Source organism: Heptranchias perlo, chromosome 9, assembly GCF_035084215.1.
Source record: "Heptranchias perlo isolate sHepPer1 chromosome 9, sHepPer1.hap1, whole genome shotgun sequence".
NCBI classification, from domain to species: domain Eukaryota; kingdom Metazoa; phylum Chordata; class Chondrichthyes; order Hexanchiformes; family Hexanchidae; genus Heptranchias; species Heptranchias perlo.
In genome coordinates this window covers 4,903,976-4,920,548 of record NC_090333.1, presented here as the reverse complement: position 1 = coordinate 4,920,548, position 16,573 = coordinate 4,903,976, and the positions used below count along the sequence as shown (strand labels likewise).

Here is a 16,573-nt window from a genome sequence, read left to right as displayed (position 1 = left end):
AGCTGCCTGTCGTTCCTCCACAGGCAGCGATATAAATCCCGTTTTTCCAGAGCTTTGGTTGCTCTTCCCCCAAAGTTGCAGCTGACAAGTGGGAAATCCCCATCAGAGATCCACCCCAAAAGTCTCCATTGTATCAGCACAGTTACAACTACTCATGGGGCAGGCTAGATGAACCAGCTAGTCTTTTCCTGCCCATCAATTTTGTATGTTTGTAACTCCTGTTCGGGGCAAACTCATTTCCTTACCTTCTCTTAGCAAAAACTCACTCTGTTTGACCTGATCTAAGCTTTAAACCCCACATCACTAAGGTCACCTATTTGATTGAATATACCTAGGAGGAAAAGCCATTGCAGGACATACACTAGGAACATAGAAACAGGAGTAGGCCATTCAGCCCCTCGAGCTTGTCCCGTCATTCAATTAGATCATGGCTGACGAAGGAGCAAGGCTCCAAAAGCTTGTGATTTCAAATAAAGCTGTTGGACTATAACCTGGTGTTGTGCGACTCCTTAAATTTGTCCACCCCAGTCCATCACCGGCATCTCCACATCATGGCTACAATTATGAAGTCACTGATGAAATGCTGACTGTTTCCTGAGACCCACCATAAGCTGAGCAATTAACCTCTCTGCAGGAACATAAAGCATGCAAGTGGATGATGGGGGAGTTCTCAATGATCCTTGGCACCATCAGTGAAAGGTTTCCTGGCAAGGCGAAAGATGTGTCATGCATGAATATGGTTTACCTTCTGCTAATGTTAGAGAGAGACAGATGTTGACAGATGTTGACAGATGTTGATAGAGTAAATAAGGAGAAACTGTTTCTACTGGCAGGAAGATCGGTAACCAGACACAGATTTAAGATAATTGGCAAAAGAACCAGAAAGGACATGAGGAGGATTTTTTTTACGCAGCGAGGTGTTACGATCTGGAATGCACTGCCTGAAAGGGTGGTGGAAGCTGGTTCAATAGTAACTTTCAAAAGGGAATAGGATAAATACTTGAAGGGGAAAAATTTGCAGGGCTATGGGGAAACGGCAGGGCAGTGGGACTAATTGGATAGCTCTTTCAAAGAGCCAGCACAGGTACGATGGGCAGAATGGCCTCCTTCTCTCTGCTGATTCTATAGTCTTACAAAACCATTAGGTCAGAATTTGTTTCATTATTAAATATTGCTAGATTTTCCACCCGTTAACTATCAGTGAATGGAAAATCTAGCTCATATAATTAACCTTTTTGAGAGTTCTCAAAAATTCAGTAAGCTGACTTGAAAGAGGAAGAGTAACGTATGACAAGTAACTTGTCTCATTTATGTTTCATTCAGTAATATTCTATCAACAGATTTACATTGCTGCAGAATGGTTCTTAATTTTAAATAATGGCTGATGGGAGGGCAATAAACTTAAACAATATTCCCTTAAATATAGAAGATTAAAGGGTGATCTAATTGAGGTGTTTAAAATGATTAAAGGATTTCATAGGGTAGATAGAGAGAAACTATTTCCTCTGGTGGGGGGAGTCTAGAAGAAGGGGGCAAAACCTTAAAATTAGAGCTTGGCCGTTCAGGGGTGATGTCAGGAAGCACTTCTTCACACAAAGGGGAGTGGAAATCTGGAATTGTCTCCCCCAAAAAAGCTGTTGAGGCTGGGGGTCAATTGAAAATTTCAAAACTGAGACTGATAGATTTTTGTTAGGTAAGGGTATTAAGGGATACAGAACCAAGGTGGGTAAATGGAGTTAAGATACAGATCAGCCATGATCTAATTGAACGGCAGAACAGGCTCAAGGGGCCTACTCGTATTCCTAAGAGTGAATAGTTCCTGGACTTACCCAACATTTCTCGACAGTCCAGCGGTTTAAAAATAAGGTTTCAAACAGATGAAGAATAAACTCATATTTTAAATACCTTTGCATAAAGCAACATAAAACATTTTCTGTGATTTTGCACAAAGTGAGTCAAATACTAGGGGGCATAATCTTAGAATAAGGGGCTGCTCTTTCAAAACTGAGATGAGGAGAAACTTCTTCACTCAGAGGGTGGTAGGTCTGTGGAATTTGCTGCCCCAGGAAGCTGTGGAAGCTACATCATTAGATAAATTTAAAACAGAAATAGACAGTTTCCTAGAAGTAAAGGGAATTAGGGGTTACGGGGAGCGGGCAGGAAATTGGACATGAATTTAGATTTGAGGTTGGGATCAGATCAGCCATGATCTTATTGAATGGCGGAGCAGGCTCGAGGGGCCGATTGGCCTACTCCTGCTCCAATTTCTTATGTACTTATGTTCTTAAATACATTCATGTTAATTAAAAATAAAAATCGGGGCTCTGAATTTGTTGCTATTTCTTCTAATACTTCGAAGAGATACCCAGTTTGTGAATAATGTGAACCCACTAATGGGGCTCAATTTTGAAATGGTGGTGGGTTGGTTGCGGGATCGGGGGGTGGGGGCGGTGAAGGTGCGCGTGGCAAACCCGAATAAACAAAACTTACCGTTTCCGACACGGTCGCATCGTAAATTGATGGTGATTAACGTGCTCTCTCCGGGTTTCACACCCGGCTGGCTGCCGTCAGGAGCTGCAACGCGAGGTGGAGGGGAAGAGAAAGAGAGAGGGCAAGACGTCATCCAGCGCTGGAACGGAAGATCGGGGGTCGGGGGGAGAGGGGAAGATCGGGGGGACATCAGGGGGTGAAGGGGGGAGATCGGGGACATTGGGGGGGTGAAGAGGGGGAGATCAGGGGGTGAAAAGGGGGAGATCGGGGGACATCATTGGAGAAAGAGGGGGAGATCGGGGGACATCATTGGAGAAAGAGGGGGAGATCGGGGGATGAAGAGGAGGAGATCAGGAGGTGAAGAGGGGGAGATCGGGGGACATCAGTGGGGGTGAAGAGGAGGAGATCAGGGGGTGAAGAGGGTGAGATCGGGGGACATCATTGGAGAAAGAGGAGGAGATCGGGGGATGAAGAGGGGGAGATCGGGGGATGAAGAGGGGGAGATCGGGGACATCGGGGGGTGAAGAGGGAGATCGGGGGGGTGAAGAGGGGGAGATCGGGGGACATCGTTGGAGAAAGAGGGGGAGATCGGGGGATGAAGAGGGGGAGATCGGGGAACATGGGGGGGGTGAAGAGGGGGAGATCAGGGGGATGAAGAGGGGAAGATCAGGGGGATGAAGAGGGGGAGATCGGGGGACATCGGGGGGTGAAGAGGAGGAGATCAGGGGGTGAAGAGGGGGAGATCGGGGGACATGGGGGAGTGAAGAGGGGGAGATCAGGGGGTGAAGAGGGGAAGATCAGGGGGACATCGGTGGGGGGAAAGGGGGTGATCAGAGAGAGAGACATCAGACATCGGAGCAGGGTGGAAAGGTAGGTTGATTTTGTGTTTTAACTTTGCGCAATGGTTTTTTATTTACTTTATTTTGTTTCTTATTGCCTGATCCGGCCCTTCACGCCTGGTTCCACCAGGTGTGAATCAGAAGCGGTGGGCAAGCTGCCCAGGTAAGTTAAAAATCATTCCAACTACCTAATATGTCACAAGTAAAGTGCCTTCAGTACCTCAATGAGGTACATTTGGCTCTTTAATAAAGCCGGCAGGACTTCTGGATTCGGGACGCCCACAGGTATGTCCGTGGGGAACTCGGAAGTCGGCAGGGTGGAGCCAGCTTCCGAATCCGAACGGGATTTCCCCGATTTTCAGAGCCCCCCGCCGCCGTCCCCAACACTCTCGCAATTTCCCGGGAAAATCGAGCCCATGGTTTCTGCTCCTCTTGTATCAGACTGGTTGAGTTGAATTGTCCAGTCATTTCACCATTATAAAATCCCCGTGCTGAATCCAGTGGCGATTTTCAGTCGAAAATGAATAATTGGAATAAAATAATCTTTCATCAGATAAAGTACTGGCACCTTTTCGCTGTCAGAACCCGATAATTTCGTCAGTCCTCTTACTGCAGATTGTAATGATAAACTTGCAGCTTTGCTGAGGACCTCTGTTGCCTTTGAAGAGATGTAAGTGAAGAAAGTCTCACAACCATGCTGCCAATATACAGCAAAAGGGCAGGGTTCAGACACTTCCAAAAACCTGCTTTGGGGACTTAATTTTAGTGAAGAAAGATCTGGATTAAAGTTTCTATAGTTTTGTGGCCAGTTTCTTGTTCTGCCTCTGTTACTATTGGCAACCGTTCACTGTGTTTTACTGCATTTGTTTTCAGCAACTCCTGTTACTTCAGCTAATTCTGCTTTTTGCATCACAACTTTGACAACAGGAATTCTGCTGAATGATGTTGTCATCTCATTTTAAATGGTTCACATAAAATAGCAGAGGGAGGAATTTGATATGAGCGCTAAAATAATATCACTCGGCAACATACCCCCAATTCTGCTGTCGTTTTTACTTGTAAAGCCATGGTGTCCATATGTCGACTGTGGAGATTTGTAACAAAAAGGAGCATTTTAAACACTGAATTTCAATCATTTCTTTAAACTATCAACAACAACTTGGATTTATATAGTGCTTTTAACGTAGTAAACGTCCCAAGACACTTCACAGGAGCGATTATCAAACAAAATTTGACACCGAGCCACATAAGGCGATATTAGGACAGGTGAAAGAGGTAGGTTTTAAAGGGCGTCTTAAAAGGAAGAGAGAGAGGCAGAGAGGTTTAGGAAGGGAATTCCAGAGCTTTAGGGCCGAGGCAGCTGAAAGCTCAGCCGCCAATGGTGGAGAGATGAAAATCGGGGCTGTGCAAGAGGCCAGAATTGGAGGAGCGCAGCGATCTTGGAGGGCTGTAGGAGATGACAGAGATAGGGAAGGGTGAGGCCTCGGAGGGATTGAGAATTTTAAAATCGAGGCGTTGCCGGACCGGGAGCCAATGCGGGTCAGCGAGCACTGGGGACTACGCGACAGATTCCTTCTCCCCCACTCCGAGTGGACTGACCGAAGGAATGCACCGGCTGGCCACCCGATTGTTCCAGTGGTCTTTGCCCAAGCTTTTGGTCACCTGTCCTGATCTTATATAGCAATAGGCTTGTCAGCAAAATTGAAGCCCATGGAATAGAAGGGGCAGTGGCAGCATGGATACAAAATTGGCTAAGTGTCAGGAAACAGAGAGTGATGATGAACGGGTGTTTTTCAGACTGGAGGGAGGTGTACAGTGGTGTTCCCCAGGGGTCGGTACTAGGACCACTGCTTTTCTTGATATATATTAATGACTTGGACTTGGGTGTACAGGGCACAATTTCAAAATTTGCAGATGTCACAAAACTTGGAAGTGTAGTGAACAGTGAGGAGGATAGTGATAGACTTCAAGAGGACATAGACAGGCTGGTGGAATAGGCGGACACATGGCAGATGAAATTTAACGCAGAGAAGTGCGAAGTGATACATTTTGGCGGGAAGAACGAGGAGAGGCAATCTAAAATAAATGGTACAATTCTAAAGCAGGTGCAGGAACAGAGTGACCTGGGGGAATACGTGCGCAAATCTTTGAAAGTGGTGAAAAAAGCAGACGGGATCCTGGGCTTTATAAATAGAGGCATAGAGTACAAAAGCAAGGAAGTTATGTTGAACCTTCATAAAACACTGGTTCGGCCACAGCTGGAGTATTGTTCAATTCTGGGCACCGCACTTTAGGAAGGATGTGAAGGCGTTTAGATAAAGTAAATAAAGAGAAACTGTTCCCATTGGCAGAAGGGTCGAGAACCAGAGGACACAGATTTAAGGTGATTGACAAAAGAACCAAAGGCGACATGAGGAAAAACTTTTTTACACAGCGAGTAGTTATGATCTGGAATGCGTTGCCAGAAAGGGTGGTGGAAGCAGATTCAATCGTGGCTTTCAAAAGGGAATTGGATAAATACTTGAAGGGAAAAAATTTGCAAGGCTACGGGGAAAGAGCGGGGGAATGGGACTAACTGGATTGCTCTTACAAAGAGCCGGCAAGGGCTCGATGGGCAGAATGGCCTCCTTCTGTGCTGCAACCATTCTATGGTTCTATGATTTTATGAGGCTCGCTTTCAGATTTTGCTTGATAATTGCTCCTGTGAAGTGCCTTGGGACGTTTTACTACATTTAAGGTGCTGCATAAATGCAAGTCATTATTGTTGAGGGAGGTCTGGTCCATTTTGAGCGCGAGGCCACGTTAGCATCGGAGCCGGTGGGCTGCAGGCAAAACTCGAGCACCCCGGGTCAGCCTGCTTGCTCCGGGCCGGAAGTGGTCGACGGGTGAGAAAACCGGGCGGAGTGTAAAACGGGCTGTCGATTTGCTATCGCGGCATTTTGCTCGCGATTGCCCAAAAACCGTTTTCACCCCCATCGAATCCTAATCAGTGAGAACTGAGAAAAAAAGCCTTTAACTCACATTGACATTCACATGCACAAAACTACTTAAGCGATACGAAAATGCTGTTTACGATATTATCGAAGGAATGCTTAACATGCCAGTATGACATTCCTTTAGTTTGCTACTTTAACCTGTGTCATATAAGCACGTCAAGTTTGTGCAATAATATCGGGAACGTTTGACAGAGTATTCATTATCTGCCACCATGTGGCTGTTGTCAACGCCTGCATATCATGAAGGCTATTAAACTTGAGAACCATTTTAGGTTTATGTGCCTGAGCTTTTAAAAGAAGCTTACACTTTTTCCTAAAAGCTCATTCTTTGCCTTCATTAAACCTCATTCCAGGAAAAGACAAGATTCCCATATAAGTTAACTTAAGACTGTTACTAATAACACTATGTCTTATGGAATGTATTCTGATATTTTTAACAAAGTGTTTGGTATAAATAAATGTGGGGAGTTTTATATATAAATCTGAGAGTTCAGCCTCTCATGTGCATCTGCAAACAATTTCGAAAAAAAAGACGCATGATTACCAATTCCAGGCATTAACCAGAATCATTTGGGCTGCGTCATTATTCTGAGAATTTTTGAAACTAATGAACACTTCCTTATGCGTTTAAGTTTTGGTGACGAATAATGTGGTGGGATGTACCACATTACCTCTGCAGTACACAGGTTGATTAGAGAGTCCGGAAGTAGAGAATTAAAATATCCCAGGACACTGATTCCGAATGACTGAATTCTGTTTTCATTATGTGGGATTCTGGTATTTTATCTGCTGTTTTTGAGAATTAAATCTGACAATTCAGTTAATTTTGCCATAAAAACAGTAAATCAATCGCCCTGAAACTAGGTTTCCAGTTTTAAGCACTAGTTAATTCAATGACTGAAAAGTATAATAATAAAAGCCCACATTTTAACCACCCTAGGCAGCCAATGGTGAAGCGATGATAATCGGGGATGCGCAAGAGGCCAGAATTGGAGGAGCGCAGAGATCTCGGAGGGTTGTAGGGCTGGAGGAGGTTACAGAGATAGGGAGGGGTGAGGCCATGGAGGGACTTGAACACAACGGTGGGGCCCTTGAGATGGTCCTCTCACATCACATCGCTTTGGTACCACATGGCAATATAATTCTAGTGCCCTGTCAAATCTAGTTTACATTTTTTAAACCTACCTTACTTCAATTTAAGTGTCAAGAGCGGGGATTCTACCCTTTATGCTCTCTAAACATTTACATTAATAACTGAAGGGAGCTCTGTGCATGCGTGTATCCCGGGGAGCACGTACAGGTCTCTTTCCTAAACAGGACAGTTAAAAGTTCTGGCCAGGCAGCAGCCAAGCAGTTATAAACTTGGCTCTGCCTGGCTGGAAAATAAACTGCGCCGACCTGTCTCAGACCTCATCACTTGAGGTCAATGCCTGGATTCATACTGCACACTTTGGGAACTCACACTGGTGTGAGACAGCTTCTTGGAGGGAATCTTACACCTGAGGTATTCTGAATTGTTCTGCCACTTTTGCCTTCGAGCATGTTGGTTTTTGGACCGGGAGAGGCCATCGATCAACAACCGGTCGCTTTGTTGATGCCTTAAGTTGTGCTGGTGCTAGGGCTGCCAACCCTCCAGGATTGACCTGGAGTCTCCAGGAATTGAAGATTAATTTCCAGGACACTGCTGCGAGCAACATCTGGGAGAAAAATCACAGAAGCATTAAAACAAACTGTGTATCTTTTTCATTTTCTTTGAACACTTTTGTTTATTGGTTATAAAAATATTGGAGATGGGAAAGAAGGTTGTTTGGCTGACGGTCAAGAATCATCTAATTGAGTAATGAAGAGTCTTTTCGCTTCCCAATTGGCACGGGAAGGCGGTGCGTCATGAGGATGAATGTGTTGGGCAACCAATGGTGGGGACGGGGTAATTGGAGGCAGGAGGTCATATAATGAAACCTCCAGGAATATGTTCAACCAAAGTTGACAGCTTTAGCTGCAGCACTTAACAGAGAGAGCCAAGTGAAGGTTGTCATCTTCCTCTTGACTTTTGTCATGATGTGTATCCAAAAAAGAAAGAAAGACTTGCATTTATATCACACCTTTTTATGACCTCAGGATCTCCCAAAGCGCTTTATTGCCAGTAGTCACTTTAGACATGTAGTCACTGTTGTAATGTGGGACACACAGCAGCCCATTTGCACGTAGCAACGTACCACAAACAGCAATGTGATAAATGACAAGATCATCTGTTTAATGATGTTGGTGGAGGGATAAATGGATAAATATTAGCCACGATAACAGGGAGAACTCCCCTGCTGTTCTTCAAACAGAGCCATGGGACCTTTTACATCCACCTCAGGGGGCCATCTCTTCTGAAAGATGGCATGTCCAACAGTGCACCGCTCCCTCAGTGCTGCACTGGAGTGTCAGCCTAGATTATGTGCACAAGTCTCTGGAGTGGAAGTTGAACCTACAGCCTTCTGACTCAGAGATGAGAGTGCGAGCCACTGAGCCATGGCTGACACCTCAAGCCACTTGGCATCAACAGGAAAGTGCTAGTATTAATGTAGCCTAAATGTTCTGTCCCAACAACCGGACACACAGCAGCAGTTTGTGCATCTGAAGGGTTAAAATATTTTGGCTTTGTTAATGCAGGCTGATGGTAGCAGGAATTTAATTTTTTTTTAAAAAATTGGTAACAGAAGATTGCTATAGCATTTGTAATGGGCACTTGCTGCTTTTAGGAGGATGGTCCTCTAGCTCCATCACATGCCAAGAGTTACTTGGCATTCTATAACATGCCAGGGTCCCTCGAGACCAAACTGGCAAACAGCAGAGAACTCTCCCAATTAAATAATGGTCTGAGTATATCACAAAAATCAAAGGTTTCACCATGTTTGGTAGCTAAGCCCTTGATTTAAAAATTAAGGCTGTTGTGGAACTTAGGAATCTTTCTGCAAGTGTAGTCGATGTCTGTATCCTGTTACTATCGTTGTAAAATTATCCCACATCTATGCTATTGTTACCTCCAGAATCGACTATTCCAATGCTCCCCTGACCGGCCTCCCATCTTCCACCTTCCGTAAACTTGAGCTCATCCAAACCTCTGCTGCCCGTATCCTAACTCGCACCAAGTCCCGTTCACCCATCACCTCTGTGCTCACTGACCTACATCAGCTCCCGGTCCAGCAATGCCTCGATTTTAAAATTCTCTTCCTCATACTCAAATCCCTCCATGGCCTCACCTCTCCCTATCTCTGTAACCTGCTAGAGGCCCTACAACCCTCCAAGAACTCAGCGCTCCTCCAATTCTGGTCTCTTGCACATCCCCGACTTCCTTCGCCCCGCCATTGGCGACCGTGCCTTCAGCTGCCTAGGTCCTGAGCTCTGGAATTCCCTCCCTAAACCTCCCCAACTCTCTACCTCTCTCTCCTCCTTTAAGACGCTCCTTAAAACCTACCTCTTTGACCAAGCTGTCCTAATGTCTTCTTCTTTGACTCGGTGTCAATTTTTTGCCTGATTGCGCTTCTGTGAAGCGCCTTGGGACATTTTACTACATTAAAGGCATAAGAACATAAGAGGGTAGTAGGTCTGTGGAATTTGCTGCCCCAGGAAGCTGTGGAAGCTACATCATTTAATAAATTTAAAACAGAAATAGACAGTTTCCTAGAAGTAAAGGGAATTAGGGGTTGCGGGGAGCGGGCAGGAAATTGGACATGAATTTAGATTTGAGGTTAGGATCAGATCAGCCATGATCTTATTGAATGGCGGAGCAGGCTCGAGGGGCCGATTGGCCTACTCCTGCTCCTATTTCTTATGTTCTTATGTTAAATGCCTTATATTAAGAGGTTTTGACAACTCTTGCAAGAGCGGGCGAGTTGGAGCTGTGAAACTGGCAAATTAGAACTTCCGCAGCTTTGCAATTTCTCCAAACCTCCCCATTAGAAATTTCCTGGGATTACATTGGTGCCACGTGCAAAAAATATGGGAAAAGACCATCTGGTCTGGCAAGCCCGCACTTTCCAGCAACGGTGAATCATCGACCTGCCCTCCCTGGCCCACTCCTTCTCCCCAATCATGAATTCTCCTGAGAGAGGGGAAAAAACCAGACAAAAGACCCATGGCCAAATTAGAAAAATTCCTCTTCAACAGCCCTTAAGGCAATCAAGCAAGCTCCAGGAGACCACGGGTAACTTCTGAGTCTCATATTTTCCCAGCTATCCTTCAACTTATCTTTCATAACCTGAAATGTTCTCAACTCCCAGGAACTTGTCCAGCTCCCTCTTAAAGGACAGCAGAGAGTCAGTACTGACCACATGCTTCATTAATCTGTTCCAGAGAGCATTGACTTCCTAACATCTAACATGCTCTTTGCCTGCTTATTTTATACAAAAAAACCCTGCTTCTCCCATTCTTAACTGTCTCAAATAACCAACCAACTGGACAGAATCTAACCCTTTCGTATTATTATCTCCTCCAATGAGAACAACTCCTTCAACCTAACTAAGAGCCCTAAGCCTGGGTACCATTTTGGTCACCCCCTCCTGTGTACCTTTTCCAGGGCCTCAATATCCACTGACCCATGTGCCTGGACCAAAACTGGATATAGTGCTCCAAGTGCAGCCATACCAAGGACTTGTACAGTCTAAGTGTAGTATCCTTAGTTTTACATCATACTGTACTGATAATACAACATAAAACCCTATTTGCCTTTCGAACGGCTTTTGTCACACTGCTTGTGGACCATAAGTGATTTATCAATGATGATCTCCATCCCCTCTCCTGCTCTGTAACCTTTGGCAGCTACCCCTATATTGTACTGAGTTAGACGATCAGCCATAATCATTTTGAATGGCGGAGCAGGCCCAAAGGGCCGAATGGCCTACTCTTGCTCCTATTTACTATGTTTCTATTGTACTGACTTGCTTTGGGTTTCCCAGACCCCAAATGCATAATACTGCATCTATTCACTTGGAAGGGCATCTGCCACACGTCTCCCATACCTCTAACCTATCTAAATCGACCTGTGACCTACTTATTTTGACCTAAAGCGCCAACTCCCGTCCACATTTTTGTACCGTCTGCAAACTTGTCACTCGTGTCCTTGTCAACTTGTGAAGAAGGGGAATAGCGACGGTTCCAACACAGTCCTTTGGGTCTCCTTTCATGTCATTGCCTCATACAGATCTATTCCCATTGGTAGTGGAAATCTCTTCCCCCATAAAGCTGTTGATGCTGGGGATCAATTGAAAAATTTCAAAACTGAGGTTGATAGACTTTTTGTTAGGCAAGGGTACATAAGAACATAAGAAAAGAACATAAGAACATAAGAAATAGGAGCAGGAGTAGGCCAATCGGCCCCTCGAGCCTGCTCCGCCATTCAATAAGATCATGGCTGATCTGATCCCAACCTCAAATCTAAATTCATGTCCAAGTTCCTGCCCGCTCCCCGTAACCCCTAATTCCCTTTACTTCTAAGAAACTGTCTATTTCTGTTTTAAATTTATTCAATGATGTAGCTTCCACAGCTTCCTGGGGCAGCAAATTCCACAGACCTACCACCCTCTGAGTGAAGAAGTTTCTCCTCATCTCAGTTTTGAAAGAGCAGCCCCTTATTCTAAGATTATGCCCCCTAGTTCGAGTTTCACCCATCCTTGGGAACATCCTTACCGCATCCACCCGATCAAGCCCCTTCACAATCTTATATGTTTCAATAAGATCGCCTCATTCTTCTGAACTCCAATGAGTAGAGTCCCAATCTACTCAACCTCTCCTCATATGTCCACCCCCTCATCCCTGGGATTAACCAAGTGAACCTTCTTTGTACTGCCTCGAGAGCAAGTATGTCTTTTCTTAAGTATTAAGGGTTAACAAACCAAGGCAGATAGATGGAGTTAAGATACAGATCAGCCTTGATCTAATTGAACGGCGGAACAGGCTCACGGGGCTGAACGGCCTCCTCCTGTTCCTATGTTCCTATGTTGATCCTGCGCTACGAGAATGCAACCAATTTCCTGTCCAGCATAATATCTGACCGCAAATCTCACACGATGAAGTCTTACTCAATCGTGAGACTTTATCAAATGCTCTTTTGGAAATCAAGATATTCAACATCTACTGGACTGTCACCTTCCATTAAATTAGAAATTTCCTCAAATAACTCAGTCAGGCTATTGAGGCAAGAAGTCTGCGGACAGCTTGAACTGGTGTAGGAATAGAGTCAATGGAAAGCCACTGCATTGGAAATCCTATGGGGTAGGGGAATGCTGTACAGAAGGAAAATACAGAAAGGGTGCAATGAATCTAGAATGGCATAAAAGCAGATTGATAATTCTACAATATCTTATCATGTCTCTCAGAAATGTGTCAAAGCACTTCACCTACACTGAGTTACTTTGAAGTGTAGTGACCGTTATATTTATATCCAACTTTGGTCCTGACATTACACATAATGGAGTTGTACTTCAGTTGTCATCTGAATGTTAGTGTGCAAGTGGGAGGAAAGCAAGAAGGGGGGAATCAGAATGGAAACATTGACAAGTTTCCCCAAAACAGACACCCAAATTCACTTATCCCTGCAGGTTTATACTGATTGATGTGACGGCTTTCAATATTGTCCCCATGAAAGATTCCCATGCCGCAAAGCTCAAAGTTCTACACAATATATATACGTTGCCAACTGTTGCACAGTTAGTTTAGTCAAGCTGTTATAAGAGGCAGACACATGTCTGGAATGCACTGCCGGAAAGGATAGCGGAAGCAGATTCAGTAGTAACTTTCAAAAGGGAATTGGATAAATACTTGAAAAGGAAACATTTCCAGGGCTATGGGGACAGGGCAGGGGAGTGGGACTAATTGGATAGCTCTTTCAAAGAGCCGACACGGGCAAGATGGGCCGAATGGCCTCCTTCTGTGCTGTAAGATTCTATGCCCTTAAACTATGGTTAGGTTGCACAAGGAATTACATGGGGATGATTAAACATTGCCATAAGGTTAAAAGAAAAGGAAAACATTTGTGAATAGTGCAGGGAAATAATTTGTTTCATATTCCACGCACCAGTATGCCATTGTGTTTATGTTGCCGTTTTTTTTTTAAAGTTTGGAATTTAAATACTTCCAGATCTTTCACAAATGGTTCCAGATCTTCTGAACATTTGAACAGCATCTTCCCGAGTCCCTTATACACTTGAATTGGACAAATGCTGGATTTAGGCTCAGGCTGAGACTGCTTTTCTGTGGTCAGACATTCCTTCCCAGTTTGCATGTGAACATAAAAGCAGACAAAGGGCAATCAGAGGTTGCTTTTGAACTGAATTGCTTCTATTGTGGGTGTATCGTGCAGGAGCATGTGTGCTTATGTCTTGGGTTTAGGTAACTGCACTTTAAACGCAATGGAACAAATGCCTGAAGTGGAATGAACCGTGTTTGGGTTAAATTATACAACTCAACTCGTTTTTTAAAAATTGCTTTACTGAAACACAGGGATAGGAGAAGGCCATTCAGCCCCTCGAGCCTGATCTGCCATTCAATTAGATCATGGCTGATCTGTATCTTAACTCCATCTACCTACCCTGGCTCCACGTCCCTTAATACCCTGGCCTAACAAAAATCTATCAATCTCAGTTTTGAAATTTTCAATTGACCCCCAGCCTCAACAGTTTTTTGGGGGAGAGAGTTCTAAATTTTCACTATCCTTTGTGTGAAAAAGTGTTTCCTGACATCACCCCTGAACGGCCTTGCTCGAATTTTAAGATTATGGCCCCTTGTTCTGGACTCCCCCCCACCAGAGGAAATAGTTTCTCCCAACTACCCTATCAAATCCTTTAATCATCTTAAACACCTCAATTAGATCACCCCTTAATCCTCTATACTCAAGGGAATACAAACCGAGTCTATGTAACCTGTCCTCATAATTTAACCCTTTTATTCTGATGAGTACTTTACCTAATTTCAATAAAATGCAGAATACATGTTAAATCAAACTATATTTTTATTTGATTTTAATGGGCTATTAAGATGCGCATACTTGATCGATATTTTTATGTTTGTTACAGGGTTTTCCAGGAGACATTGGTTTACCAGGCCCAAACGGCCCAGAAGGCCCAAAGGTAAGTTGATATAAAAACCATTATCTGCTCTTAGATAAAAACTGAAACTGCTGGAAACACTCGGCAGATCAGGCAGCATCTATCGAGAGAGAGAAACAGAGTTAATATTTCAGGTCGATGGCCTTTCATCAGAACTGGAAGATGTTGGAGATTTAACAGTTGAGAAGTAAGTGGAGAACAGAGGAAAAAGGGGACAGGGAAAGAACATAAGGGAAAGGGTGTAGGGCAGGAGGGTTAGATCACTAAAGGGATGAGGGGGGGTGATAATGGAACATAAACGGAAAATGCTGAAAACACTCAATGAGTCAGGAATCATCTGTGGAGAAAGAAACAGAGTTAGCGTTTCAGGTCGATTACCTTTCGTCAGAGCTGGAGGAGGTTCTTCCAGCCGCTGGTGGGAGTGTGGGGGCGGGGCGGGTGGAGGCGAGAGATTATGTAATGAAACCTCCAGGACTACATCCAGCCAAAGTTGGCAACCCGAGACAGGGCAGAGCTTCAACTGCCGGCTTGGACCTCCCCATGGCCCCTTCCAAATTCGAAGATGGGATCCTGTAATGGGTGACCACACCTGTAGCAACACTGGAGGTGTGCCCACCCAGTGTTAGGGTCAAAAAATCAAGTGGCACCCTGCTACTCCAAAGGGGAGTACGGCTGACCTGTTGGACCAAAAATACCGAAGAAAGTCGTCATCCTCTTCTTTTACGCCCATTCTCTCAGGCCCTGAATCAAATGACATTTGACAATCAATTCAATTGCTGTTCTGTTTTTTCACCGTGGGGCCCATTAGTGGTCCAGAATGGGCACCTACGCATGCTCTCTGCAGACGTAGGTACCCGCTTAGCCGATTGGCAAGATTCCTGGGGTACGTCCCCAAGTTAGGGGGGCACTGTTACTGTTAGTAAATGAACCAATAGCTGTATTATTGCTCAACATAAACTGTGCAGCGTGTTGTATTGGCCTCTTACTTTTCCTACATTGTACTCATTATGCAAAGATAGGAGGAAATTGGATATCTCCAATTTGACATCCTGTTTTAATCTCTTATGCATTGAAAAGTAAAACGATCTGTATTCCTAATACACTCAACTATAATGATAAAGCTGTCCTTGTTAACAATATCTCTGCCATAGCACTACTGCGCCTTGGCTTTCAGTTTTATCACGTTAGTTTTAATGGTATATTATGTTATGTGGTATTTACTGTAGCTTACACTTCACAATCACAAAAGGTTTTGATTCTAAAGCTTCTATTATGAAGGAAATGTACTTTTTTTAGAATTCTGTCCTTTTGAAGTAAGTTTTTTGTTAAGTCTTATTACGTTTCACTTTTTCAAAAATCTTAATTTCTTATTTTTTTTGTGCATGTGCGTGGAACTGTTTAGGGAGCTCCAGGCGATAGAGGACCACTGGGGCCACGTGGAGCAAAGGGACAAGAGGTAGGCAAGAAAGAACCCACTGAGGGTAATCAGTGGAATGTTAATCTGCCAAACCGCACTACCAATATCTGACGTTTGTCAAAAGTCCAATTTGTCAGATCTATTGAACAGTTCATGTTCACATTAAGGAATTTCCTGATGTGTCTCATTAAATCTGTCGGTGAAGAAATGCAGCAAGTATTTAACTTAAATACTCGTGCACCAATGATGAAATGGAAATCATGCCAACAAGAACAAAGGTTAATTCAGTGGGTTGTCAAGGAGATTATTTGGAATTGCTTAAATCATTAACCTGCTAGATCCGTGGTAGTGTTTTTACTTTGAAGCAAAGATATAATATTTTGCATTCTGTTTGGATCAGTGGTTAGGACGAATGCTGTTGCATATTATATCTTTGCTTTTGCAACAAGTTCAAAACTAACCACAAGTTAATCTTAGGACTGCTAATGACTGGATGGTACCAGAACTGAGAGGGTATACTTAGCAGGAAAGGCTAAACAGGCTGGGGCTCTTTTCTCAAGGAAAGAGAAGGCTGAGTGGTGACCTGTTAGAGGTCTTTAAGATTGTGAAAGGATTCGATAGGGTAGACGTAGAGAAGATGTTTCCACTTGTAGGGGAGACCAAAACTAGAGATCATAGATATAAGATAGTCGCTAATAAATCCAATAGGGGATTCTGGAGAAACTTTCTTACTGAAAGAGT

The 16,573-nt window shown here is 44.1% G+C and overlaps 1 protein-coding gene across 1 annotated transcript in view; it reads left to right on the top strand.

Moving 5' to 3' along the window:
• Positions 1 to 16,573, top strand: part of LOC137325103 (collagen alpha-1(XXIV) chain) — a 423,963-nt gene that overhangs the window by 230,798 nt on the left and 176,592 nt on the right. Inside the window, exons 19-20 of the mRNA XM_067989822.1 lie at positions 14,383 to 14,436; positions 15,818 to 15,871. Coding sequence (XP_067845923.1) covers positions 14,383 to 14,436; positions 15,818 to 15,871 — 108 coding nt within the window. The remainder of the gene's footprint in view (positions 1 to 14,382; positions 14,437 to 15,817; positions 15,872 to 16,573) is intronic.